Source organism: Mastigoproctus giganteus, chromosome 6, assembly GCF_048544385.1.
Source record: "Mastigoproctus giganteus isolate SK-2022 chromosome 6, ASM4854438v1, whole genome shotgun sequence".
NCBI classification, from domain to species: Eukaryota; Metazoa; Arthropoda; class Arachnida; order Uropygi; family Thelyphonidae; genus Mastigoproctus; species Mastigoproctus giganteus.
Window position 1 is genome coordinate 42,096,561 of NC_143580.1, and position 26,918 is coordinate 42,123,478.

General features: G+C 38.4%; 1 protein-coding gene across 1 annotated transcript in view; it reads right to left on the reverse strand.

Annotated features, from left to right (window-relative positions):
• Positions 1-26,918, reverse strand: part of LOC150084194 (alkaline ceramidase 3-like) — a 102,854-nt gene that overhangs the window by 37,090 nt on the left and 38,846 nt on the right. The window contains exons 4-5 of the mRNA XM_090376154.1: positions 14,782-14,834; positions 6,070-6,151 (exon numbers count right to left, since the gene is read on the reverse strand). Of these exons, the coding sequence (XP_090232280.1) occupies positions 6,070-6,151; positions 14,782-14,834 (135 nt within the window). The remainder of the gene's footprint in view (positions 1-6,069; positions 6,152-14,781; positions 14,835-26,918) is intronic.

The window sequence follows — 26,918 nt, forward strand, 5'->3', positions numbered from 1 at the left end:
GGTGTCTGGTTTGTGACAGAGTAGTGTGGTGTTCTGTTGTTCTGTCTCTGGCTGCTTAGCCGCAAGGCCCCTAAGGGAACCCCACGTTGCCCGTCACCACCACTGGGAGAGGTGAGCCAGGCTGCCCATTATACTCTGGCTGGCCTCCGCCAGGGTTGCCTGAGCTTCCGGACGGAGACCAGAAAAAAAAGTAATAATAAAATAAATAAATAATAAAAAAACATAATAATAATAAAAAAAAAAAAAATATATATATATATATATATATATATATATATATATATATATATATATATATAAATATAAAAAATAATAATAAATAATTAAATAAAAAAAAATAAAAAAGTAACATTAAAATAATAATAATAATAATAAAAATAAATAAAAATAAGTAAATAAGGTAACAGTTTAAAAAAAAAGAGAGAGAGAGAGAGAGAGAGGGGGGGGGCATAGAAGAAGAGGATTTGAAGGGGAATGAATTTGGGTGGGTTGGCAGGGGAGAATAAATCCACCTTAGTTTAGGCGGAGTATAGGAAAGGGTGTGGGTTTAAAAGTCACAGGGGACAGGAGCCCCTGTGTAATTGCCAATGGCATAGTGCCTGTAGATCCTGCACCTAGATTGGTGCCAGCAGTAATCCTACCTGTTTCGGGTTTGCGATGACTTTTAAATCCCGCACCTTGGATGGTGCCTGCAATAAATCCTACCCTATTCGGGTTAGCATGATCATGTCTGTGTTGTTCTGGGGGAGGAGGGGATGGAGAGTTATCCCACGCCGATCCGGTTTAGTTCTTGGGCTCTGAGTTCTGCAATCTTAGCTCGCCTAAGTGCAAATGTTTCCTGCGCATAGGTGGTTAATGCCTTATAGGTATCTTCCTGGTCCATAAAGATTTTAAAAACAACATTTTGGAATTCAAAAGTACATCACCAAGGGTGTCAAGACTAATACTCAAGATTTCTAAGAGGTACACAAGCTAAAGATTATAATGATTTATGCACCAACATCGAGCCATGATGATGAAGAGGTTGAAGAAATGTACACCGAAATTGAGTCATCTAGATGAGCAGAAAACCCACTACACTATTATTATGGGAGACTTCAATGCTAAGGTTGGAAAAAGATAAAACAGCGCAGAAAGGGGAACTATAGGAAATTTTGGAATTGGTGAAAGAAATGAAAGAGGTGAAAGACTTGTGGAATTTGCAGATCTCAAGGACTGTCAGTAATGAACACTTTTTTTTCAAGAAAAGGGTAAACAGAAAGTGGACATGGAAAAGTCCAAATGGATTAACTACTAATGAAATCTACTTCATCCTCACTAACAGAAGATATATTGTGAATGATGTTACCATCCTGAATAAGGTAAATGTTGGAAGTGATCACAGAATGGTAAGATGTGCACTTGATATAGATGTAGGAAAGGAAAAAACTGACTCGAGTAAATAATACAAAGGTCTTTGAGATAACAGAAGAGGAGAAAAAGCAGTATGTACTGGAACTTAAGAACAAGTTTGAGCTTCTGCAGACTGCTCAGGACCAAGATATCGACCAGGAATATTACAACTTTTTGAAAGTGATAAAGCCCAAGAAACCTATAGGGAAAAAGAAATCCAAAGAAGAAAAAATTAGTCAAGAAACACTTGTCATGATGAACCAAAGACGACAAATGAAAAGCAAGAAAAACAATGACAGGGAGAAAATTGAGTATACCGAGTTATGCAAAGCCATTAGAAAGAGACTCAGAGAGGACATAAGAAGATCTAACACAAGAAAAGGAGAACAAGCATTAAGGGAAAAACAAAGGATTTAAATCAGCAGCCATGAGCAGTAATACAGAAAGACAAATGATACTGAAACTGAAGAATAGCGATGGTGTACTTATAAACAGCAGAGAAGGCATAATTCAAATAGCAGAAGACTACTATAGAGAATTATACAAGAAGCAGGGGAATGATGCCAGCAGTGGGGAAGATGGATTGCAAAGAAGCAACACATATGACATACCCGATATTCTTCCTGATGAGGTAGAACATGCATTGAAGAAAATGAAGAATCAGAAAGCCCCGGGGGAAGATGAAGTTACTGTAGAGTTGTTAAAATTGGGAGGAAGAGACATAACACAAAAACTGGCAAGGCTCTTCACAAAGTGCATTAGAAAAGGTGTGACGCCTAAGCAGTGGAATAATGCAATCATAGTTTTGCTGCATAAGAAAGGAGATAAATCAGAAATTGGAAATTATAAACCAATTAGCTTGTTATCCCACATCTACAAGTTGTTCACAAGGGTCATTACTAACAGATTAGAAAGAATACTTGATGAGAATCAACCGAAAGAGCAAGCTGGCTTTAGGACAGGATTCTCAACTATGGATCACCTTCATGTAATATCACAGCTAATGGAGAAAGCAAATGAATATAAAACACCATTATGCCTGGCATTTGTGGATTAGGAAAAGGCATTTGACTCCATACAGCATAAGGCAATGTTTCAGGCACCGGAAAGACAAGGCATTGATACCTCATATATTATGATTTTGAAGAAAATATATGAGTGTGTTACCTCCTTTATTAGACTAGACAAAGACAGTAGGAAATTTAAAATTGAGAAAGGAGTTCGACAAGGAGACACAATATCTCCGAAGCTGTTTACTGCTGCCCTTGAGGAAGCTTTCAGAGGATTAGACTGGTCACAGAAAGGAGTCAATGTGAACGGAGAGTACCTAAACCATTTACGATTTGCAGATGACATTGTGGTCATAAGCCACGATCCCAAAGAATTAGAGGAAAATCTTAATCAGTTATGCACAGCTAGTAAGGATTTTGGACTAAAGATGAATATGGCTAAAACAAAAGTAATGATGAACAAGTATGCCACAGAAAGGGAAATAATGATTGAAGGAGCAGTAATTGAAAAGGTGGAGTCTTATACTTATCTGGGACAAGTTATTAGCTATAATAATGATAAATAGCTGGAAGTCAAAAGAAGAATAAATTTTGGATGGATAGCATTCAGGAAATATAGTCACATACTGAAGAGCAATATCCCAGTTTGTCTGAAACGTAAAATAATGAACCAATGTATACTCCCCACCATGACTTATGGAAGTGAAACTTGGGCACTCACCAAAAGAATGGAAGAGAAGCTGAGAACTACACAGCGAAGAATGGAACGAATCATATTGGGAATCAGACTGTTAGATAAGAAGAGAAACACATGGATTAGGCAGCAAACTCAAGTAAAGGACATTCTTATCAAAACTAAAGAACTAAAATGGTCTTGGGCAGGACACATAGCTCGAAGACATGATGACAGATGGACTAAGAAAATAACAGAATGGTACCCAAGAGGAGCTAGTAGAAAACCTGGAAGACAAAGGCGGAGATGGATAGATGAAATTCTTGAGTTTTTGGGTAGTAAATTGATGGCCAGTGCTCAAAACAGAAGTAACTGGAAAGTTGCTGGAGAGGCCTTCAACCCTGCAGTGGATTGAATGATGACGAGGTATCTTCCTCGAGTAGCAGAGTAAATTCTTGATTGCGAGGGTTTCTCTGTATTGTGGTGAGGAATTTAAGCCTAATGTTGTCGTAGCTGGGGCACTCATACATGAGGTGCCCCCAGGTGGCACATTATGACCCGCGTAGTCCATGTGCCATTAAACCTCAATACAAACCAAACCGTGCCCCCAGGACAGGACTCCTCTTCGCCGCAGTGGCAACGTGGATCATTCTCGATTCCCATTGCAGTCAGTTTTTGTTGGAAGGATCCATGGCCAGTGATGATAAAGGTCACATGGAGGCCAGGTGAAAACCAGGGTGGAGGTTCTGGGTGAGTTAAACTTATTGATGGAAGGAATCGTTTTGTGATGGCCCTTTTGTTGTGGTGTCCCAGTCATGTTGCCATATCTCTTGTAGATGTTTGGTTATCTGTTGTCTTTCCTGCCTGGTGCTGTTTGTGGTGTCAAGTTGAAAATTTAGCAGTTGGGTTGGAACTCCCTTCCTTAAATGGTAAAAAAGCCCTCTTTTAACCACTTCTAAGTATAGTGGCTGACATCCAGTTAATACCTGCAGAGCAGGGGGTGCTGACGGTGCGGCACGCCCTGCAAATTGAAAGGAGCACGAACCTCTGGATTGAATCCAGCTTAAGTTTATTTCTTGTTAGGATGGCTCTTCGGTACAAGATGGAGGCACCGTAACACACGATTGGCACGTATACCGCTTGGTACATGAGAGTAAGAGCTTTGTGCTTCAGCCCCCAGTCTGCCCTGCTGATCTGCCTTATCATAGCACTTTTGAATTTTGTTGGCTAGATACTTTAGGTGGTGGTGGAAGGTAAGCCCCGAGTCTAAGAAGATACCTAGGTGTAAAGTTTAAATTTTATTGTAGGTGGTCTTGTGATTTGTAGCTTGCCTTTAAGGAGTACGGATTTTGTTTTCTCTACTGAAATGGTAAGGTTGTGCAGGGCTGCCCAGTTCTGAAGTTTTACCAGTGCTCCATTTGCCATTTTCTCCAGGTTCGTCCTGGTGTTAGCACATACCAAAAGGACAAGATCATCCGCGAAGGCCAAAGGTTCAATGCCTCCCAGGTCCATGCCCAGGAACTCATCCAGGACAATAGACCAGAGGAAAGGGCCAAGCACAGAGCCCTGCGGACAGCCTCGATCAATGTACCTAGCCACTGTCTGGAATCTGTTGGTAACTTGTACTTTTCTACCAGTTAAATATGACCTTAAACTGTTGTATAGGTTGTTTGAAACATTTGATTGCCGAAGCCTCTGAAGAACACTGGGCCACCATAGTCGATCAAAGGCCCCAGCGAAGTCTACCATGATTGCAAGGGAGTACTTAAAGACTGTGTGAGTTGCTTGAGTGATTAATCTGTTTATGGCATCTTCTGTGCTGCTACCTGCTTTGAATCCAAATTGCTTGTCATTTGGAAGAAGTTTTTGTTCTTCATATCTGGCGGTTAAACGGAATAGGAGCAACTGTTCTTGTAACTTGGCCATTACAGAGAGCAAGGCAATCGGGGGGTAGGAGGTTGGAATTTCTGGTGACTTGTCGGGATTTTTCAATATAAATTTCAGGGTTGCCGTTTTCCAGGATGTTGGAAAGTTGCCTTCTGTCAGGCACCTATTTTTTTTTTTTTTTTTTTTTTTTTTTATGAAAACCCCAAACACGAAAAGTATCAAAACCTATAGTACTTAGTACCGTGCATGGGTTGAAGGAGAAGTATGGGGGGGAGGGAGATGCCAGAAACTTTGCTGTAGAGACTAAACATGGGTTTCACCACTTCAAGCCTCCAATAAGCAAAGTGGTGGTATTTCACTGGTTGATGAAAGTCATCTACCACTAGGCTAAGGAGAGTAACAGGATAGCATTCTGCAAATTTTTTAACCACATCCACTTCCAGCAGATCCACACCAGGTGTTTTTCCTACTTTAATTTTGTTTATTGCCAATCCCAGGATATATAGTGAAAATTTAGGAAGTCAAGAGGAGCTTTGTGATATTATCCATACAGTACTTTTGCAATACACACAACATAAGTCAATATCTAGCTGATTTACTGGATGGATAAGGGAATGAATTCTATTACATAAGGAAATAACTTTGATTTTGTTCTTGCATTTTGTTGGGGGAGGTGTGCTGTGTAATCTTGTTCCACAAAGAAAGGTATCCCAGTTTGAGCTGTGCATGATCTTGTTCATAGGGATATATTCAAAATTTCTATGACAAAAATCACATGGTCAGATCTCTGACTATGTGATTTTCATTCTCTCTCTGAAGTAATACAACTAGTGAAATTGTTTCCAAGTACTAAAATGTCATCAGAAAAAGCATTTCTGGATTGTTTTCAGCAATTTTACATTAATGTCAAAAGATGTTGCTGTACAAGCAAGCTACTGGGAAGAATTGGAACTGGAAGAATTAGGATTCGCTTCTTCAGATGTAAACAACCAAATACATTAAATACATTAAAAAAATAAATCACTCCTGGGATTCTACAGAAATTTTTACATATTAAAACTGCATGAACAACACAAAAAAGCAAACAAAGTAAAAGAAAACACTTACTACTGTAACAATTATTCCATATGTTATTAACCCAACTAAAAGGCCATAATTTCTCTTCTTGGGAGGGCTACGAACTTCAGTTCTTAAGTCATTTGGGGAAAAAAAATATCTATTAAAAACATTATCAGAGAGGAACAATGAAAGTTTTCATCTTATGAAATTATGATAACTAGAGTAAATCATAATTACAACATCACTGTGTTAATTACACTCAGAACTAAAGAAATTCAAAAATTTATCTATACAAAGAACGGTCTCTATACTTTGTGGTATAGATAAATTTTATATAAAAAAAAAAGTTAAAGATTTTAAAATATTCGTAATAGTAAAACTTTTTGAAGTTGACTAATTGAAATAATGATTTATAAAATTAAACACTAACACCACACTGAAGAGGTGCCAAGTACCATCTACATATGAGTGGAAATTAAAAATAAAACTACCAAATAAACACTATAAAATTTCAGAAATAAATAAGCAGAAGGATATACTCGCTCAAGGAAGTACAGTGGTAGAGTTTCCTTCTTAAAGTATCATGCAATTACTGCCAGAAACAAGCCAGAAAACCTCCAAATGCAGACCTACTAAAGAAGAAAACTCTAAAAGAAAAAGATTTAGAGAAACCATAGTGACCACTTCTTTAAATAGGAGGGGGTTTTGCCCTCCTATTTAAAGAAGTGGTCACTATGGAAATTCCAAAAACACTCACATTTCTGTCATGGCTTGTTAACAGCAAAAACACCATGGATACCCTAATACATATGATCAAGACAGACATGACAACAGAAAATGCATCTTAAATACAGTTATAAATACACAAACACATGCAAAATATAAATTAGATGCTGACTACCCAATTGACAAGCCAAACCAATGTTTACTAATAAATTATACAGCAAAACTGCAAGTTAACTAAAAAATTAAATCATTAATTTTATAACCAAATATCAAATTTTGTAATGTTTTTTTTAAATTATATTTGTAATTTTTGCTCATATGCAAGTGGCTGCTGGCACTTTTTCAATATTACTGGTTATAGTTTGAAACTATCTTTTTAATATGATATAATAGTGTTTAAATTTATAATTATCTGATTATATCATGTTTTCATTTTATTAATTCACTTTCTCATTAAGGGATGGTTGTAATGACTATTAATATTTTATGATTACTTAATTAGCATGTTTCTTTTGAAATGCAAACTATGATGCTTATATACTAAAAAAAATTCTAATTTTAATTTGTAAATGTTTATTTCCCCGTTTGATTTCTAGTTTCTAAAGTCGTTTATACTCTATACAAGATGAAAAGTGGCTAAAAATTTAGTTCAATGGATGGGTGCCAGTGAAACTGAAACAGGTACTAACAACTGGTAATGAGGATCACACTACAAGAAACTACCAAATTGCTATAGCAACCACAAATTTTGGTTTTGATCCGACAGTTTATTTTTTTCTTTGCAGCACTGAATTAAGTGTCATAATAAAGTGGAATACAGATTAGTGACTCAGTTCCTCTTGGTGCAAGGTAAAACACCCAAACAATCCATGAAGAAAGTTGTTGTTTATGGAAAAGACTGCTCAGGTTACAGTTTGTTGCACATTAGTATAAACAATTCAAATGCTGAAGAAATCCCAGGATGACCAGCAATTGCTGTAACAGAAGAGTGTTGCAAAAATTTAGGTGTTAATCCTGGATGATTGCCGTATTAGTGTCAAAGAACTAGTTGCAGAGCTTCAAATTGGTGTATGGTCTGTGGAAAACATCATCCATCAACAGTTGTATAGGAGTAAAGTGTTTGCTAGATGGGTTCCCAGACTTCTGACCCCTTACCAGAAGAAGAATAGGGCACAATGTGCACATGAAACATTGTTGACGCACCTAGAAAAGCAAGATTTTTTTTTCATGGCTAGTCACCACAGATGAAACTTGGATCCATCACTATGATCCCAAAACTAAACAAATGTAAAAACAATGGAAACATACAGAATCACAACCCACAAAAAGGCAAAGGTGTAACCAAGTGCTGGCAAGATGAGCTGTCAGTTTTTTGGGATCAGCATGGTGTAATACTAACAGATAACTTTCAAACGGAATATATTGTGATAGCAAAGCATTATTCAACCTCTTCATAAAGATATATGCTGTTATAAAATTTAAAAAAAAAAACAAAAAAAAAAACAGGGAAAGCTGTCATGTGTGCCTGCTCCACAATAATTCCCCTGTGCATTCTTTGCAATCTGCAGTGCAGTGTGCTCAAGAATGCAGGTTTGAAATATTGCCACATCCTGCTTATTACCCTGACTTTGCACCCTCAGATTTCTTCCTCTTTCCTGCCCTGAAGTCATTTCTTTGTGAAAAACATTTTTCTGCTATTGATGAGGTGATTTCTGCTGTCAAGTTGTGATTTTAAAGACAGTCAGAGGACTTTCATAAAAGTGGCCTGTGGAAGTGTATTGAGAGGCGGCAAAAATGTGTCATTTTGTCTGGTGACTTTGTTGGAAAAGTGTAATACATTGTGTTTGTCTAAACCAGGGATTCTCAACAGGAGCAAAAAAATTATGGATATTACAATGGTCTGTGGCCCTCCAAAGTTCAACCCTACCCAACAACATCTTATTCCTTAACATTTAATTTGTCTCATTGGGTTTTCTTTTCCTCTGAGACAACTGATTTTTAACATATAGGTATATTATATTAGGAGTGAGTGAGAAATTTTGATAAAAGGAAGATAGTAGGTGTGATTTAATTCAACCAACTTTGCTTTTCATAGGCATTAAATGCCTAAGTGCTTTTGGAGGTAATGTCTCCGCAATCCTGATGTTTGCACCTTTCAGACAGCTGCGATCTTGGCGCGGTGGACATGGTTTATTTATTTATTCTTTTCCTATCCTCATCCACATATCCTCATCCCATCCATGAGGCATGGATGGGATGAGGATATGTGTCAGTGTACAGTATTGTTTCTACTTTCTAAGCAATAATTAGTATTGATTTATTGTTTCCTTGTGGAAGTTGTTTATTTTTGATCCACAGTGCTTTTGTGAGTGACATGGGCTATGAGAATTAAATAAAAATATTTTATATTTTATTATTTAATTCTTTGTAGTTATTCAACCCATCATCAATCATGTCAAGTGCTGGAAAGAAAAAGTGTCAACAGTATCTGGATGAATTAATGAATTATCATAAGCTTCCAGTATCTGGAAGCTTATGGTTTTATTAAAAAACCCATTCAACCCAAGACTTTTAGAGCACTTAAAAAGGAAACATCCTGATAAAGTTGGTAACATATCGAATATTTTAAAAATTTAAAACAGAATTTTGAGCAATGTAACACTGTTACTTCCTTATTTAAAAAGAACATACAAACAAATGACGATGGAATGAGTGCATCTTATAAAATTTTAGAAATCATTGCAAAAACTGGTAGTGGTCATACAGTTTCTGAAACTGTTATGTTTGTTATTTGGTTTATAGGAGCATTAGCAACTAAGGCCATATTGCTCCGGGATATGCGGTGGTCATTCCCTGACCTTTCCACATCCTCCATATTTGGTGGTGACAGGCTCGAACCCCGGTCTAATCAAGAAGCATGTGCTATGCACTGCTGCTCCTTCCCACCTGGCTACGGAGGCGCCTTGAAACTGTTATACAACCTTAGAGACTGTAATTTCAACAGTGATGCATCAAAATCTTTCCAGTATTTTAAAAGTGTTGCCATTGAGCAATGATTCAATTTGAAGACGAATTGATGAGATGTCAGTTAACATTGAAGAGCAGCTAACTGACAAACTGAAAATGAGAAAATTTTCAATTCAGATTGATGAATCCACAGTTACTGAAAATAAGGCCATTCTAGTGGTATATATGTTCGTTATTTTGACGATGATTGTAAATTGCAAGAAGATGTTGTTTGTAAAATCTATAGAAACTGACTGTACTGAAGAATAAAATTCATATATTTCATACATTTATTCAGAACACAAGTTATGGTAAAGTTATGCAAGGTATATTCTTCTTCTTCAGCATTTAGTGTAGCCTCCTTCACTGTCAATTATGGTTTGTATGTGGCATGGAGATTGGAGATTATTCTTCATTAATTCCCATAAATATTTTAATTGCTATTTGCCCTTTACAGATTGTTTAGAATGTCAGCTCAACCATCAAAGAAACACAAACATTCAAATGAAGAGGGGAGTAGCAGAGAATTTCAAGAATCCTGGAGTGAAAGATTTGGTATGATTAAGAAGGACAATAAAGCATTATGCATTTTGTGTTCTGAAATTCAAGGGTAGTTTTTTAAAATATTTAGCCAATTTTGGCACAAACCCTTAGAAAGGTTTGCCATCCCTGATCTAGGGTATGTATGGCTGAATATACTGTAAATTTCTTCATGTAGAACATAAAAGTACAATTTTATATGGGGAAGGAAAACAACATTTCATACCTTTAAGACAAAAATGTGTGACTGGTTTTTGTGGAAGCTTGGAAAATGTGGCAAGGAGATGCTAGTGCTTACAGAGAAAGCTTATAGACTGGATGAATTAAGTAATTCGGGTGGTGGATACATTTAAAAAATGGAAAGATAACAATCAAGGACATGTAGGAACTGTACATGAATCAAGGACTATAGGTGATCCACTTTTCTGATATTGTTCTCTAACAGTGAGTGCTCCATAACTAAAACATATTATAGGTATCACAATCATGATTCACATCTACTGCCTCGGGAGACATGAATCATGATTTCTGCTGCAGCACAATATTACACTGTAGTCATATGTAGCACAAACAGCTACCAGTAGTATGTTAATAGAACATGTCCTATAGATCAAATGTCATATCATACAGTTTTTGGACATTCAACTTTAAAACATTACACCAGAGAACACAAATTTGGCAATGATATGGAATCCATGCTGTGACTGCAGTCATAGCATTGATTTGTTAAGGGGAATCTTGTCTGAATAATCCAATTGGTTACTATGACACAGACAAAATAACTGGATGCAAAAAATAACTTTGACATCATATACTTAGATTTCAGAAAAGCTTTTGATACTGTTGGACTTAAAAGACTGCTATACAAATTGGAGCAGTGTGGCAGTCTGGGAACATTGCTGCCATGGATAAAGGGATGGTTGAGCAGGAGAAGACAGAAAATGGTTATCAATGGGCAAATGTTTTTCTTGGACTAATATTATTAGTCCAAGAAGATTGTTGTTTTCTATACAGTCAGTCCTCGTATAACACATGTTTACACTACACGAATTCGATCATACACAATTTATAAATAGGGGAATGATATCTTATATAACACGAACCGAATTCGCTTATGCATGATTCGCCTTTGTGTTTACAAGAAATGGCAGTCAAACGCAGAATCACCCCAACCGAACGCAACACGACAGGAATGAAGAGAAGATTCTGAAAATGTATTTGTTTTTTATATCAGTGAAGGGGAAACACATTTCACCATAATAACGTAAAAACCAACACAATTCCAGCTATCGGTATAATTGCAAATGCAATTAGATCGAGTTTACTACCAGTTTATAACAGATTCCACTAGCAGGAACTCAACTGGAAATTGTTTTTATTGTTTTATGGTAGTAACCCCCAGAAATGTGCTTTAGTAAAATGTGAGGTGTTAATAGAGTTGTCTCTGCCTTTACGGTGTTGTTTATTCAGTTGCTACACGCGCCCAGCTTTGTTTATATGTATCAGGCGTGCCTCCTCATTTTGTAATTGTGCTTTATTTCCTAAAAATGAGTAAAATACTTAAAAGGTGTGAAAAGGAAGCGTCCTGGTGAAGACACTACAGATTCAGAGAGAAAAAGAAAAGCAATATTGATAAACAGAGGCGGACTGGATCAAAAATTCTTACCCGGGAAAATTCATAGTGGCCTCATACTACGATTTATGGCCAAAATCACACCGGACTCCGGCCCACCGGGGTTTTCCCAGTAAGGCTTATGGCCAGTCCGCCTCTATCGATAGAGAAAAAATATGAAATTGTGAAACTCTTTGAGCGAAATGAAAGACCATGTGATATTGCACATGCTACAGACCTAAATGAGGCAACGCCGAGAATTACAAAGAATGCAGAGAAATTAAAAACAACTTTCATAGCAGGAACAACTCAAAAGTATAATTAAAATCCATTAGATCAAGACACAAAGAATTGGAAGAGATGGAACGGCTGTCATCTGTTTGGATAGAAAATCAAACAAAAAACAAGTTTGCTTATGATAGAAGCAAAAGCATTAGCAATATTTTATTACGTAATAGTCGCAATAAAATACGTAAGTATTTTATTACGATTATTTATTGTGTTTGGTAATGTTTCGGTTACAAATGTGTGTTCAATCTTGGTGGTCGGCACATAACCCTATTTTTCCGATAGAGCCTGTTGTTTATATTGCAAGAGGGTTTCTAGGAACACAACTATCATGCTATACGAGGACTGACTGTATTTATTAACGATACTGATAAAGGTATATAAGGTTTAATGTCTAAGTCTGCAGATGATATGAAAGTTGGCAGGATAGTTAATCATGATATACTGCTGTAATAAGATGTAGACAAATTAAGCAGATCACCTGAGAAGTGGTAACTGAAATTAACATTGACAAATGCAAGGAGCATATGAAGAGGTATTTCATATGGAGAGCATAACAGCAGTGGAGAATGAAGAAGACATGAGGTAATTGTGCAGTCATATATGACGATCTCTGAGCAGTGCAGACAGGCTGCTAGGATAGCTCATGGGGTTTTGACAATGATATGAAGGATTTTGCAAGCAGAAATAAGGAGGTGATTATCCCATTGCATAAGGCAGTGGTTAAGTCACATCTTGATTACCGCATACAGGTCTCGAAGCCTCATTTTAAAAAGGATGTGGATCTGTTGAAATGGGTGCAGAGAAGAGCAACAAGATTTGCAAGGAGAGAAAAAGGGTGTTCTTACTAGGAAAGGCTTCAGTTTTGCAAACTGAAGTGTCTGAAGATTAGGCTGTGAGGAGATATGACTGAGGTGTTTAAGGCGTTGAATGAACTGAGTAAGCTCAATGCTAGTGGAATTGTTCCTTCTACTGACTCTTTGTTGTGTTCAACAAATGAGGGGGCATAAATTCAAAAAAATTCAAATTGATGAAGGATGATTGCAAGTTGGAATTGCATAAATTTTCCTTCAGCGAAAGTTGATTCAGGTGGTTGATCACTGGAACAAACTCCAATCTGGGATTGTAGTAGAGGTGGGTAGTTAGAATAAATTCAAGGAGAAACTAGATAAACTGTTAGTTGAGATGGAAAGGTGAAACAGGAAGTGATAGCTTTCTTTTCTTTTTTTTGGCTGATACTGTATAAGCTTGCTTTCTTGTATCATTTGCAACTAATACTAATAATAAAATGAAAAATGTCATGTCCACAATACTGAGAAGTCCATTGTAAAATGGACTGTTAAATGTATTTGAACAGAGTAGAGTAGTAAAATACATGTGAAAGTCACAATATCAAAAAAGGAAATTATTCCTAATGCTCTGGGCAGTTCAAATCCCAAATAAGAAGTGGAATTTCAGAAATTTTCAAATATCACTTACAATGTTAGGATTGCTGAAAATCAGAATGCTTATGAAAATACGAAATTATGACTGACTCCCCACCTGAGTAGCTTCTCTGATTCCAGCCAGTTCATCTCTCAATCCATAACTGATTACTAAACTAGTGATGTCACAATTCTCCTAGGATAACTGTTGACCATCTGACCATCCACTCCTCTTCCAGAGTCACTATGTGACTCATCATATACTCCGGCCTACTGTATTTGAGGACAGCCCACCTCTACGCCTTTGTTGGTTTTGTTTAGTTGGTATGCGTTTTACTTGCACTGGTAAAGAAATCATCCAGAAATATGTGATGTTCAAGTACATCCATTTACAATTTACTTTTACTGCTAATTCTATTTAATTAATTTGTACAGGGTGATACAAATAATGTGGGTTAAGGTGCAGTTATTTTAACAAAAATTAAGTTATTTTTGTTTGTTTTTATTTTCTGACTGAATTACACTGTGATGGGGTCATGCAATCTTTTGAAACTTATTTTAATAGTTTAGTTACTAATTAACAGGAAACTGTCTTGTTTGACTGGAGAATGTTATTTAGCCAAGACAAGTTTTATTTCTAAAACCTGTACTAGTGGTAGTACAGTTTGAAGTGTATAGTTGGTTTAAAGCTAATACTGATTCCTGTTTTTAAGAAAAACTCCAGAATACACCCAGAAACTTCATCGAATGCCATATTTCAATAAGAGTTTTAGAGTGCTTCTTAACTTTATAAATCAATGCTTTGAATGTACTGATGCCATATTTATAGAAATGGCTGATATTAGGAGAGGGGGGGGAAATTTTCAACATTACTTGCAGATATTTATATTATTATAATTTTGAATTCATTATAATGTAGCATATTCTATCTATAATAAATAGATAGAATGTATCTGATAATATCTGGAATTATTCTGGTATAACTTTTAAGACATAAATCAAATGCTAATTGAAATGAAAGTATGAGATTATATCTGTATTCTTCAAGCATTTTTTACTAAATTCAATATAAACTTATTAAAAATCATCATTAAAATGTTAGTTAGCATGGAAAAGGGAATGCAACAAATATACACACAAGGTTAATAAGTGAAGGTTACTTACAAAGCATAGACAAGCACCAGGCTTCCCCACACCATGGGGAGCTCATCAAATAACTGTAAAGTAAATAATCCCAAAAAATATTCCATCAACATAGCACATGCATTGTCTAAAATTAATAAGCAAACCACAAATTATTTACCTCTGCTCAAGTTAATTCTAAGTCATTTCAGAAATCAGGACCAAGTTAAGCATAATAAAGCAATGTTATAAAGAGTTATGTAATATTAGCTAAGAAGTCCCACCCCCAAGTTTGCACTGATACAGAGAGAGGAATTAATGGAGATATTCCAGATATTCCAGTAAATTTTACATTATAATACAAAACTTGGCACAGCCACACAAACCACCCATCACAGAATAATATGAATCTGCTGTTTTCAGGAATGCATCCATATAAATAACACCTGGCCAATAAAAAAGTTACAACCTGCACTGATATAACATTCTGTAGAGCCAACTTCTTTTGAAATCCCCAGAATTAATAGTCACATGTCGTTAAGTGAATATCCGGAGACAACTGAACCTATGTGAGTCCCTTGTGGCTGACCTATCATGCAGGTAGGTCAGGAACACTGACCTACATGCTGACCTATTATGAACACTACATAATAGCTACCTGCTATCATGCAGCCTATCATGTGGCTGACCTATCATGCAGTGTTCATGCAATGTGTGACAATACCCTTCCAATGCCATATTTATAGAAATGGCTGATGGAATATCTTGCAATTACTGTCTGATGGAATAGAAGTGTTATCTGACACAATACCTTTGCTTTGCGACAAACAAAATGACTGTAATCAAACAATATCTTATGTTTCACTTCAAATTTTACTTTTTTAAGGTGATGCAGTTTTTTGTCCACCACTGTACACACAAACGTGTGTGTGTGTGTGTGTGTGTGTGTGTGTGTGTGTGTGTGTGTGTGTGTGTGTTCTGTAAGTTTGGCTTGCTTTTCTATTATTATGGCATTTAACTTTAACCTTAATGCTATTTTAGAGTCCTTCAATCTTAATTGGATTAGTACAAGTTTCTTTACACAATGAATTACCAGGAACCCTGCTAAGGGATGGGGATTTACACCCCTGGTAATTTTCTGAAGTAGTTTGCAGTCTTTACCTCTACTTTTATCTTTATGATATCTACCTCTTGTACTTATGCCTCAAAATATATTAGAGTAATTTGAGTGAGTGAGGTAATATTGCTGTACTTGTTGCCTATTCCTTTTGCCTAATTTTGGGCTTATGCCCTCACTATTCTTTCCTCCTGTCCATTTTGCGACAGAAACAGAAATATTTGTGTAAATATTCCATTAATGTTTAAGAGTTTGGCTATCTCTAGGTCTAGCAGTTATATTTTGCCAGTCTGACATTTAATTTTTTATTACAAGTTTCATATTTATATCGGTTGCATTAGCTCTTTTAGCTAACAAAAATTTAAACTTAAATTTAATCTTAAAGCTATTATGTATACTATATTTAGTATATATGAAATATGAATATGATAAGGCTGGCATGTAACTAGCAGAAACAGATAGCTCATGTTGTTATTGATGGCAATTAAGAGTCACAAGCCTCTGTTGACATGCCTTTCAATGTAAGCCTTATTCAGCGATATTATGGTAATATTGATTATTATATTAATTGTTTATTTAGTTAATATTGGAATTAGTATAACTTAGCTATATATTGAGATGGTTAGTGCCCTTTGTAGGTTATGGTTACACCTTTTTCTCAAGTTTTATAGTTTGAAATAAAAATAAATATCTCATATATATAGACAAATATTTTAGATAAGCGTATGAGTAACGGTGCTGACTGTCAGGTGACCTGTCAGCTATTGATATGTGGCAATAGCATTAATGCCACATATCAATAGCACATTCCTAACAATCTATAATAAACCACTGCCCACTCTTATGCAGTATGGTTTTTGAGAAAAAAAAATTTTTTCCCCTATTTTTATACACACATATATATATATACACATACACGCACGTACAGACGTACGTGCACGCATGCATACAGACAGACACGTGCACGCATGCATACAGACAGACACACGTGCACGCATGCATACAGACAGACACACGTGCACGCATGCATACAGACAGACACACGTGCACGCATGCATACAGACAGACACACGTGCACGCATGCATACAGACAGACACACGTGCACGCATGCATACAGACAGACACACGTGCACGCATGCATACAGACAGACACACGTGCACGCATGCATACAGACAGACACACGTGCACGCATGCATACAGACAGACACACGTGCACGCATGCATACAGACAGACACACGTGCACGCATGCATACAGACAGACACACGTGCACGCATGCATACAGACAGACACACGTGCACGCATGCATACAGACAGACACACGTGCACGCATGCATACAGACAGACACACGTGCACGCATGCATACAGACAGACACACGTGCACGCATGCATACAGACAGACACACGTGCACGCATACAGACAGACAGACACACGTGCACGCATACAGACAGACACACACACGTGCACGCATACATACAGACACACACACACGTGCACGCATACATACAGACACACACACACGTGCACGCATACATACAGACAGACACACGTGCACGCATACATACAGACAGACACACGTGCACGCATACAGACAGACACACACACGTGCACGCATACAGACAGACAGACACACGTGCACGCATACAGACAGACAGACACACGTGCACGCATACATACAGACAGACACACGTGCACGCATACATACAGACAGACACACGTGCACGCATACATACAGACAGACACACGTGCACGCATACATACAGACAGACACACGTGCACGCATACAGACAGACACACACACGTGCACGCATACAGACAGACACACACACGTGCACGCATACAGACAGACACACACACGTGCACGCATACAGACAGACACACACACGTGCACGCATACAGACAGACACACACACGTGCACGCATACAGACAGACACACACACGTGCACGCATACAGACAGACACACACACGTGCACGCATACATACAGACACACACACACACACACACGTGCACGCATACATACAGACACACACACACACACACGTGCACGCATACATACAGACACACACACACGTGCACGCATACATACAGACACACACACACGTGCACGCATACATACAGACACACACACACGTGCACGCATACATACAGACACACACACGTGCACGCATACATACAGACACACACACGTGCACGCATACATACAGACACACACGTGCACGCATACATACAGACAGACACGTATATATATACATACAAACACACACATATTATTTGGTTTTATGAGCATTAGCAACTAAGGCCATATTGCTCGGGGGATATGCGGTGGTCATTTCCTGACCTTACCACATCCTCCGTATTTGGTGGTCATGGACTCGAACCCCGGTTTAATCAAGAAGCGTGTGCTATGCACTGCTGCTCCTGCCCACCTGGCTATGGAGGTGCCACGCGTAATATATATACACACACACGTGTATATACACGTGTGTGTGTTGTCTCCATAAGCAGTCCATGGCTGGCTATATAGCTAATGGGAGGTGAAATTAGGAAAGTACTTAGGGCAGCAATAGACAGTCCTGCCCTTGTATTGTACTGATTAGCTGAGCATCAACTGTATTTTTTTCAATCATATTCTCTTCACTGTCCTTCCTCTAAGATTTTTCAACACTGAGCTATTAATGCATTGGACTGCTTATGGAAACAACACACGTTTAGATAAACCAATGCAAAATATATACATACTAGCTCTATCTTTGCAGCCTGCACAAGATAGGCAAGTAATTTTGAACAAATATATTTTTATTTTTAAAAAAAATTACTTAAGCAAATAATCTCTTTGAACACACACACACACACACACACACACACACACACACACACACACACACACACTGGTGTTCAAAGAAAGTGCATCACCCCTTAAAATTGTAATTGTTGTCCGAATAACGTAAGTATATAGCAATATTTCTTACACATTGCATCAGATAAGATTAATGATGATGCATAGGTGATGATGTAATATTTCATCAGCTGTATAAGCATGCTCTGCAAGAGTTGCAGTCATTCCTTGCTTGTGTTAGGATGGCGAGTTACATCCAGTTGACCCCATGAAGAAAGAGTACTATTGTTGCTTTACGTGAGGATGTTTTTCCCATCATATTGCTTATCGAGTGTCTCATAATCAGTCGACAGTGAGTAGATTTATTTCCAAACTCAACAATATCGGTTCTGCTGAGAGGAAAAAAGGAACCGGATGCAAACTAGTCTGCATGCCAAAACAGGACTACCTTCTGAAGCGTATATGCCTTAAAAACTGTAAAGCTTCTTTGTCTGAGCTGAAAAGAGAATGGGAAGAACATACAGGAGTGGTAGCAAGTAGAGTAACAGTCGGAAGACACCTCTTCAAAAATGGACTTGTTGTTGTTATTTGGTTTTTAGGAGCATTAGCAACTAAGGCCATATTGCACTGGGGATATGTGGTGGCCATTCCCTGACCTTTCCGCATCCTCCATATTTGGTGGTCACAGGCTCGAACCCTGGTCTAATCAAGAAGCATGTGCTACGTGCTGCTGCTCCTGTCCACCTGGCTACAGAGACGCCCTCAATGGACTCGTAGCCTGTCATCCTAAGAAGCCCCTCCTCACTCAAAAAATGAAAAAGCCCCAATTAATCTTGTGTAAGGAGCATGTCAAATCGACCCACCAAGCAATTTGAAGTCAGTTATTTTCTAGGATGAGAAGAAATTCAACCTGAATAGCTCTGATAGGAGAAAAACAATTTGCCGTAGCCATGGTGAAGAATACCATCCAGACTGCATGTTGTCTACAATGAAATTCCCTATCAGCCAAACGATACGGGGGTGCATTTCTAATCAAGAAGCATGTAACTACGCACTGCTGTTGCCCACCTGGCTACGGAGATGCCCTAAATGGACTTGTAGCCTGTCGTCCTAAGAAGAAGCCCCTCCTCACTCAAAAAATGAAAAAGGCTCGATTAATAATAGACTACAAAGATTAATAGATTAACAGTAGCCACTGGCAGAGGTGAAATTGATTCTTGCACTGCTTCTATTGGAATGAGCAGAAGCCTGGAAAACAAGATGCAGGATATTTCAGAGACTGCTGGGAGTCATTGCAGTACAAGTAAACACATGGGTTGTGTTAGGGTAGCTAAGAAAAAGAACAGATGCATGTATACTTGCGTGTACATCAATGCTAAGAGTTTGGTAAATTAATTTGTTGAATTTGAGGTATTGCTCAAAGCATCAAAGGCGGATATTGTTGGGATATCAGAGACGTGGTATCACACAGATATAAGGAATGCAGAACTGGAATTTGGGGAGTACAACGTCTACAGAAAGGATAGACAGGACAGGAAGGGAGGAGGGGTTATGCTATTAGTTAAGAAACAAAATCCAAGAAAGTGAAGCCAGTCGACATCGCTGGACAGTGCAGTGTCAAGTCAGTTTGGTGTGACATAAGCACTAGGAGATCAAAATTGAGAGTAGGGGTGTGCTATAGGCCTAATGACTCTGATGAGTATAATACGAAACTGTACAGGGAAATAGGGTGGGCCAGTAAATCAGAGAGTCTTATATGGGGGATTTTAATTTCCCAGGTATTGACTGGTATTTGTGGGTTGGTCACTCGCACACTAGCAAGGCTTTTGTAGATTTTATTGGATGATTGTTTTCTACATCAGCATGTTCGGGAGGCAACTAGAGGGAGTAATACTCTTGATTTGATTATAAGTAGTGATCCTTCATGCATTAAGAATCTGCAGATAAGGGACCCACTAGGTGGCAGTGATCACAGTGTGCTGAAGTGGGATTTACTCAAAGAGGTAGCTACCATAAAGGGTAAAGGGAAGGGTTGCTGCTTTCGTAAAGGCAACTACGATGGTCTGAGACAGTATTTAAATTCTATACAGTGGGACCAACTGATGATGTTACCAACAGCAAATTCAAAATGGGAAGCATTCAAAGAACTTATCTTGGAAGCTACTAGGCTTTACATGCCAACTAAGAAATATTGTTCAAGGTTTAGGCCTAAATGGATGTCAGATGAACTAATGAGACATATGGCAGAGAAGAAAAATGCTTGGGATACATATAAATTAACACGTGACACAGAAGCCAATGATAGATATAAGTTGATCTGTAACCAAGTTACAAAGGAGGTTAGGCAGGCGAAGGCAGATTACGAGAAATCTTTGTCAAGGGATGCAAAGACAAACAGCAAAGAGTTCTTTACTTATGTAAACTCTAGAAGGAAGGGGATGAATCAGATTGGTCCACTTGATATCGATGGTTCAACTGTTGATGATCCTGCTCAGGTAGCTAACAAACTAAATGAATATTTTGCATTGACATTCACACACAAGGAGTTATTCAGCGAGGGGAATGCCAGAGGTGTATTTAACTCTGGCAGTAAGCTAGATAATCTTGTAATAACTGAGAGTAAAGTGGAGGAGAAATTGTTGAAGATAAACACAAGAAAGGCACCTGGGGTGGATGGGATCTATCCAGTTATATTAAAGGAGGCAGCAAAGGAAGTAAGCAAACCCTTAGCCATAATTATGAGAGCTTCCTTGGACACAGGGGAGGTACCCATAGACTGGAGATGTCCAAATGTGACCCCAATTCACAAAGGAGGATCAAAGGCTGACACAAGTAATTATAGACCCGTGAGTTTAACTTCTGTTCCAGGAATATTAATGGAGGCACTGGTTAAAGAAGCACTGGAGGACCATCTAGACAAGACTTCAGTGATAGCTCGGACACAACATGGTTTTGTTAAGGGGAAGTCTTGCCTGACCAACTTGATTGGATACTATGATGCAGTCACAAAAGAACTGGATGCAGGGAATAACTTTGATGTTATATACTTGGATCTTAGAAAGGCTTTTGATACTGTTGCACATGGAAGACTGCTGCACAAATTGGAGCAGTTTGGCATTGGAGGCAAATTGCTGCTATGGATAAAGGGGTGGTTGAGGGGGAGACGACAGGGTGGTAATCAATGGACACTGCTCATCGAGGACTAATGTTATCAGTGGAGTCCCTCAGGATTCAGTATTGGGTCTATTATTGTTTTCTATATTTATAAATAATATTGATGATGGTATATCAAGCTTAATGTCCAAGTTTGCAAATGATACAAAAGTTGGCAGGGTTGTTAAGGACACTATTGATGCTATGCTGCTGCAACAGGATCTGGAAAGGTTGAGCAGATGGGCTGAGAGGTGGCAAATGAAGTTTAACATTGAAAAATGTAAAGTACTACATATGGGAAACAGCAACTCCAGATCAACGTATCAACTCTGTGGTACTACATTGACAGTGGTAGTGAATGAAAAGGAACTGGGGGTAATTGTGCAGGCAGATATTAAGTTTTCTGAGCAGTGCAGATGGGCTGCAAGAGTAGCTCATGGTGTCTTATCAATGATATACAGGAATTTTTCTAGCAGGGATAAGGAGGTGCTTATTCCCTTGAGTTTTCACACAAAGAAATTTAAGTCTGGGTGCGAGGTTAGCCTGGGCAGACATTGCTCCTTAAAGCTCTTCAAACAGAGAAGTTTTTCCTGATTTATTTTCTGCTTTATTAGTTTAAATTGTCATATTAACTTATTTTCTAGAGTAGCTTTATAATCCTAGTTACGATACTTAGTTTAAAGTTTAAATTAGACAGAGATTTCGTAGATATTACTTAGTATCGGTAACGGTATCAAATCCACGTGTCACAAATTGAACGAGAGGTCTTTTAACCAAATTTAGTCGATTTATTAACCAATTGTAACATCAAATTATCTTCTATAAGTAGATTATAGATCTAGTCAGGATCCTTAGTTTATTCTAAATTGAGATAGCGAGATTTCGAAGCTAATCAATACTTACGAGTCCGTAGAAATACCGTTCGTGAATTCCCGCCATTTTTACACGATAGCATAAGCTTAGTGTAGTATACTGCATAATATAATATTGTCAATTAATCAGTAAATCTATTAATCTTGATAAACTTTATTGTCAGTTAAATTGTATTTTTAACTCTATATATATATATATATATAACGACTTAATCGTAACAAATAAGTAATACATAACTATAGTGGTACACGTGATACGGAAGTTGTATAAAGGGAACACTAGATACCGAAAAAAAAAAAAAAAAAATATATATATATATATAACATAACTGTTTTGGGATATAACTTAAGGATTTAATTTTTGTTTTAAATTTTATTGAATTAAATTGGAATCATGACTCTGACCAGAGCAGCAAAGCAAAAGGCTCAAGCTAATGGGAGTGCTGTGGTTCAGGGGAGAACTGAGGGGGGCAGTTGCCCTCTGAATCACAGTCTATTAAAATGCACTGTTTGCTTGATGTTTGCGGAGCAGTCGGGGGGCCCATCAAGCTCTCAGCTGCCCACATCAACGCCAGAGCTTGCACTTGGTCATCAGGCAACACAGGGGCAGCCCCCTAGGCAGAATGCGCTGGTCCCACAGGAACTAGTAGTTGTTGGTGACTCTATTGTCAGGGAAACGGGGAACATGCTTTGTAAAAAGGATAGGTGGAATAGGACCAGGGTATGTCTGCCAGGGGCAAAGGTTGATGACGTTGTAGAGCGGATATCATCTTTTAAGGGCACAAAAGGTGATATAGTTGTACACGTTGGCACTAATGATATTAAGAGTAGGAGACCGGCGGAATTACTTAGCAAGTACAGGTCACTGTTGAAAAAAAGCCGTGAATTAGGGTTGAACTTGAAAGTGTCTGCAATTCTGCCCAGACACGATAGGAGGGAGTATATGATGAGAGCCTTGTCGATCAATTCGGCCCTGGAGGGATTGTGCAAGGCTCAAGGGGTAGAATTTTTTTCAGCCTGGACTGTACTTGTTAACAGGAGAGATTGCTTCTACAGGGATGGGATACACTTAAATAGAAAGGGTGCAAGAATTTTTGCTGATGCTGTCGAGGCAGTGTTAGGTGGGTCGGAAAACTGCTAGTTGGGGGAGATACAAGGACTAATAGATTAACAGTAGCCACTGGCAGAGGTGGAAGTGATTCTTGCACTGCTTCTATTCAAATGAGCAGAAGTCTGAAAAACAAGATGCAGGATATTTCAGAGACTGCTGGTAGTCATTGCGTTACAAGTAAACACATGGGTTGTGTTAGGGTAGCTAAGAATAGAAACAGGTGCATGTATACCTGCGTGTACACCAATGCTAGGAGTTTGGTAAATAAATTTGATGAATTTGAGGTATTGCTCAAAACATCAAAGGCAGATATTGTTGGGATATCAGAGACGTGGTGTCGCACAGATATAAGTAATGCGGAACTGGAATTTGGGGAATACAATGTATATAGAAAGGATAGACAGGACAGGAGGGGAGGAGGGGTTATGCTATTAATTAAGAAACACATAAAGTCAAAGGAAGTGAAGCCAGTTGACATCGCTGGACAGGGCAGTGTCGAGTCAGTTTGGTGTGACATAAGCATAGGGAAATCAAAATTGAGAGTAGGAGTGTGCTATAGGCCTAATGACTCTGATGAGTATAATAAAGAACTGTACAGGGAAATAGAGTGGGCCAGTAAATCAGAGAGTCTTATAATGGGGGATTTTAATTTCCCAGATATTGACTGGAATTTGTGGGTTGGTCACTCGCACACTAGCAAGGCTTTTGTGGATTTATTGGATGATTGTTTTCTACATCAGCATGTTCGGGAGGCAACAAGAGGGAGCAATACTCTTGATCTGATTATCAGTAGTGATTCTTCATGCATTAAGAACCTGCAGATAAATGAACCACTAGGTGGCAGTGATCACAGTGTGTTGAAGTGGGATTTACTCAAGGAGGTAACTACCATCAGAGGTAAAGGGAAGGGTTTTTGTTTTCGTAAAGGCGACTATGATGGTCTGAGACAGTATTTAAATTCTATACAGTGGGACCAACTGATGATGTTACCAACAGCAAACTCAAAATGGGAAGCATTCAAGGAACTAATCTTGGTGGCTACCAGGCTTTACATACCAACTAAGAAATATTGTTCAAGGTTTAGGCCTAAATGGTTGTCAGATGGACTAATGAGACATGTGGCAGAGAAGAAAAATGCATGGGATACATACAAATTAATGGGTGACATGGAAGCCTATGATAGATATAAGTTGGTCTGTAACCAAGTCACAAAGGAGATTAGGCAGGCAAAGGCAGACTACGAAAAATCCTTGGCAAAGGATGCAAAGAAAAACAGAAAGGAGTTCTTTACATACTTGAACTCGAGAAGGAAAGGGATGAATCAGATTGGTCCACTGGATATTGATGGTTCAACAGTTGAGGATCCTGCTCAGGTGGCTAACAATCTAAACGAGTATTTTGCATCTACATTCACGCATGAGGAGTTATTCAGGAAGGAGAATGATGTAGGTAAAGTAAACATTGGCAGTGAGCTGGATGATTTTGTAATAACTGAGAGGAAAGTGGAGGAGAGATTGTTGAGGATAAACATAAAAAAGGCACCTGGGGTGGATGGGATCTATCCAGTTATATTAAAGGAGGCAGCAAAGGAAGTATGCAAACCCCTAGCCATAATTATGAGAGCTTCTTTGGACTCAGGGGAGGTACCCATAGACTGGAGATGTGCAAATGTAACCCCAATTCACAAAGGAGGATCAAAGGCTGACACAAGTAATTATAGACCTGTTAGTTTAACTTCTGTTCCAGGTAAATTAATGGAGGCACTGGTTAAAGAAGCACTGCAGGATCATCTAGACAAGAATTCCGTTATAGCTCAGACGCAGCATGGTTTTGTTAAGGGCAGGTCTTGCCTGACCAATTTGATTGGATACTATGATGTAGTCACAAAAGAACTGGATGCAGGGAATAACTTTGATATTATATATTTGGATCTTAGAAAGGCTTTTGATACTGTTGCACATGGAAGACTGCTGCACAAATTGGAGCAGTGTGGCATTGGAGGCAAATTGCTGCTATGGATAAGGGGATGGTTGAGTGGCAGAAGACAGAGAGTGGTAATCAATGGACACTGCTCAACGTGGACTAATGTTATTAGTAGAGTTCCTCAAGGTTCAGTGTTGGGTCCATTGTTGTTTTCGGTGTTTATGAATGATACTGATGATGGGATATCAAGTTTAATGTCTAAGTTTGCAGATGATACAAAGGTTGGCAGGGTCGTTAAGGACACTACTGACGCTATGCTGCTGCAACAGGATCTGGAAAGGTTGAACAGATGGGCTGAGAGGTGGCAAATGAAGTTTAACATTGACAAATGTAAAGTACTACATATGGGTAACAGTAACCCCAGAGCAATGTATCAACTCTGCGGTACTACACTGACAGTAGTGGAGAATGAAAAGGACCTGGGGGTAATTGTGCAGGCAGATATGAAGTTCTCTGAGCAGTGCACACGAGCTGCAAGAGTAGCTCATGGTGTCTTGTCAATGATATACAGGAATTTTTCTAGCAGGGATAAGGAGGTGATTATTCCCTTGTATAAGGCAATGGTTAGGCCACATCTTGAGTACTGTATACAGGTCTGGAGGCCTCATTTCAAGAAGGATGTAGAGCTGCTGGAACGGGTACAGAGAAGGGCAACAAGATTAGTAAATGGAACAAAGGGTTGCTCTTACGAAGAAAGGCTTAAGTTTTGCAAATTACAGAGTCTGGAGACTAGGCACCGGCGAGGTGATCTGATAGAGGTGTATAAGGCTTTGAATGGTTTGAGCATGCTCAATGCCAATGGGATTCTTCATCTTTCTCAGAATAATCACCTCAGAGGGCATAAATTCAAATTGAGGAAGGACGGATGTCGGATAGATGTGCGGAAATTTGCCTTTGGCCAGCGGGTGGTTGGTTGGTGGAACCGACTTCCATCACTTGTTGTTGAAGTTGATAGCCTAAACAAATTTAAAGCTCAACTGGACAGGTATTTCGAACGAACGGAGGGGTGAAATGGGAGAGGGTTTTTTTTTTTTTTTTTTTTTGGCTGATGCTGAATAAGCTTGCTTTCTTGCATCATATGCCTCTACTAATGCTAATGCT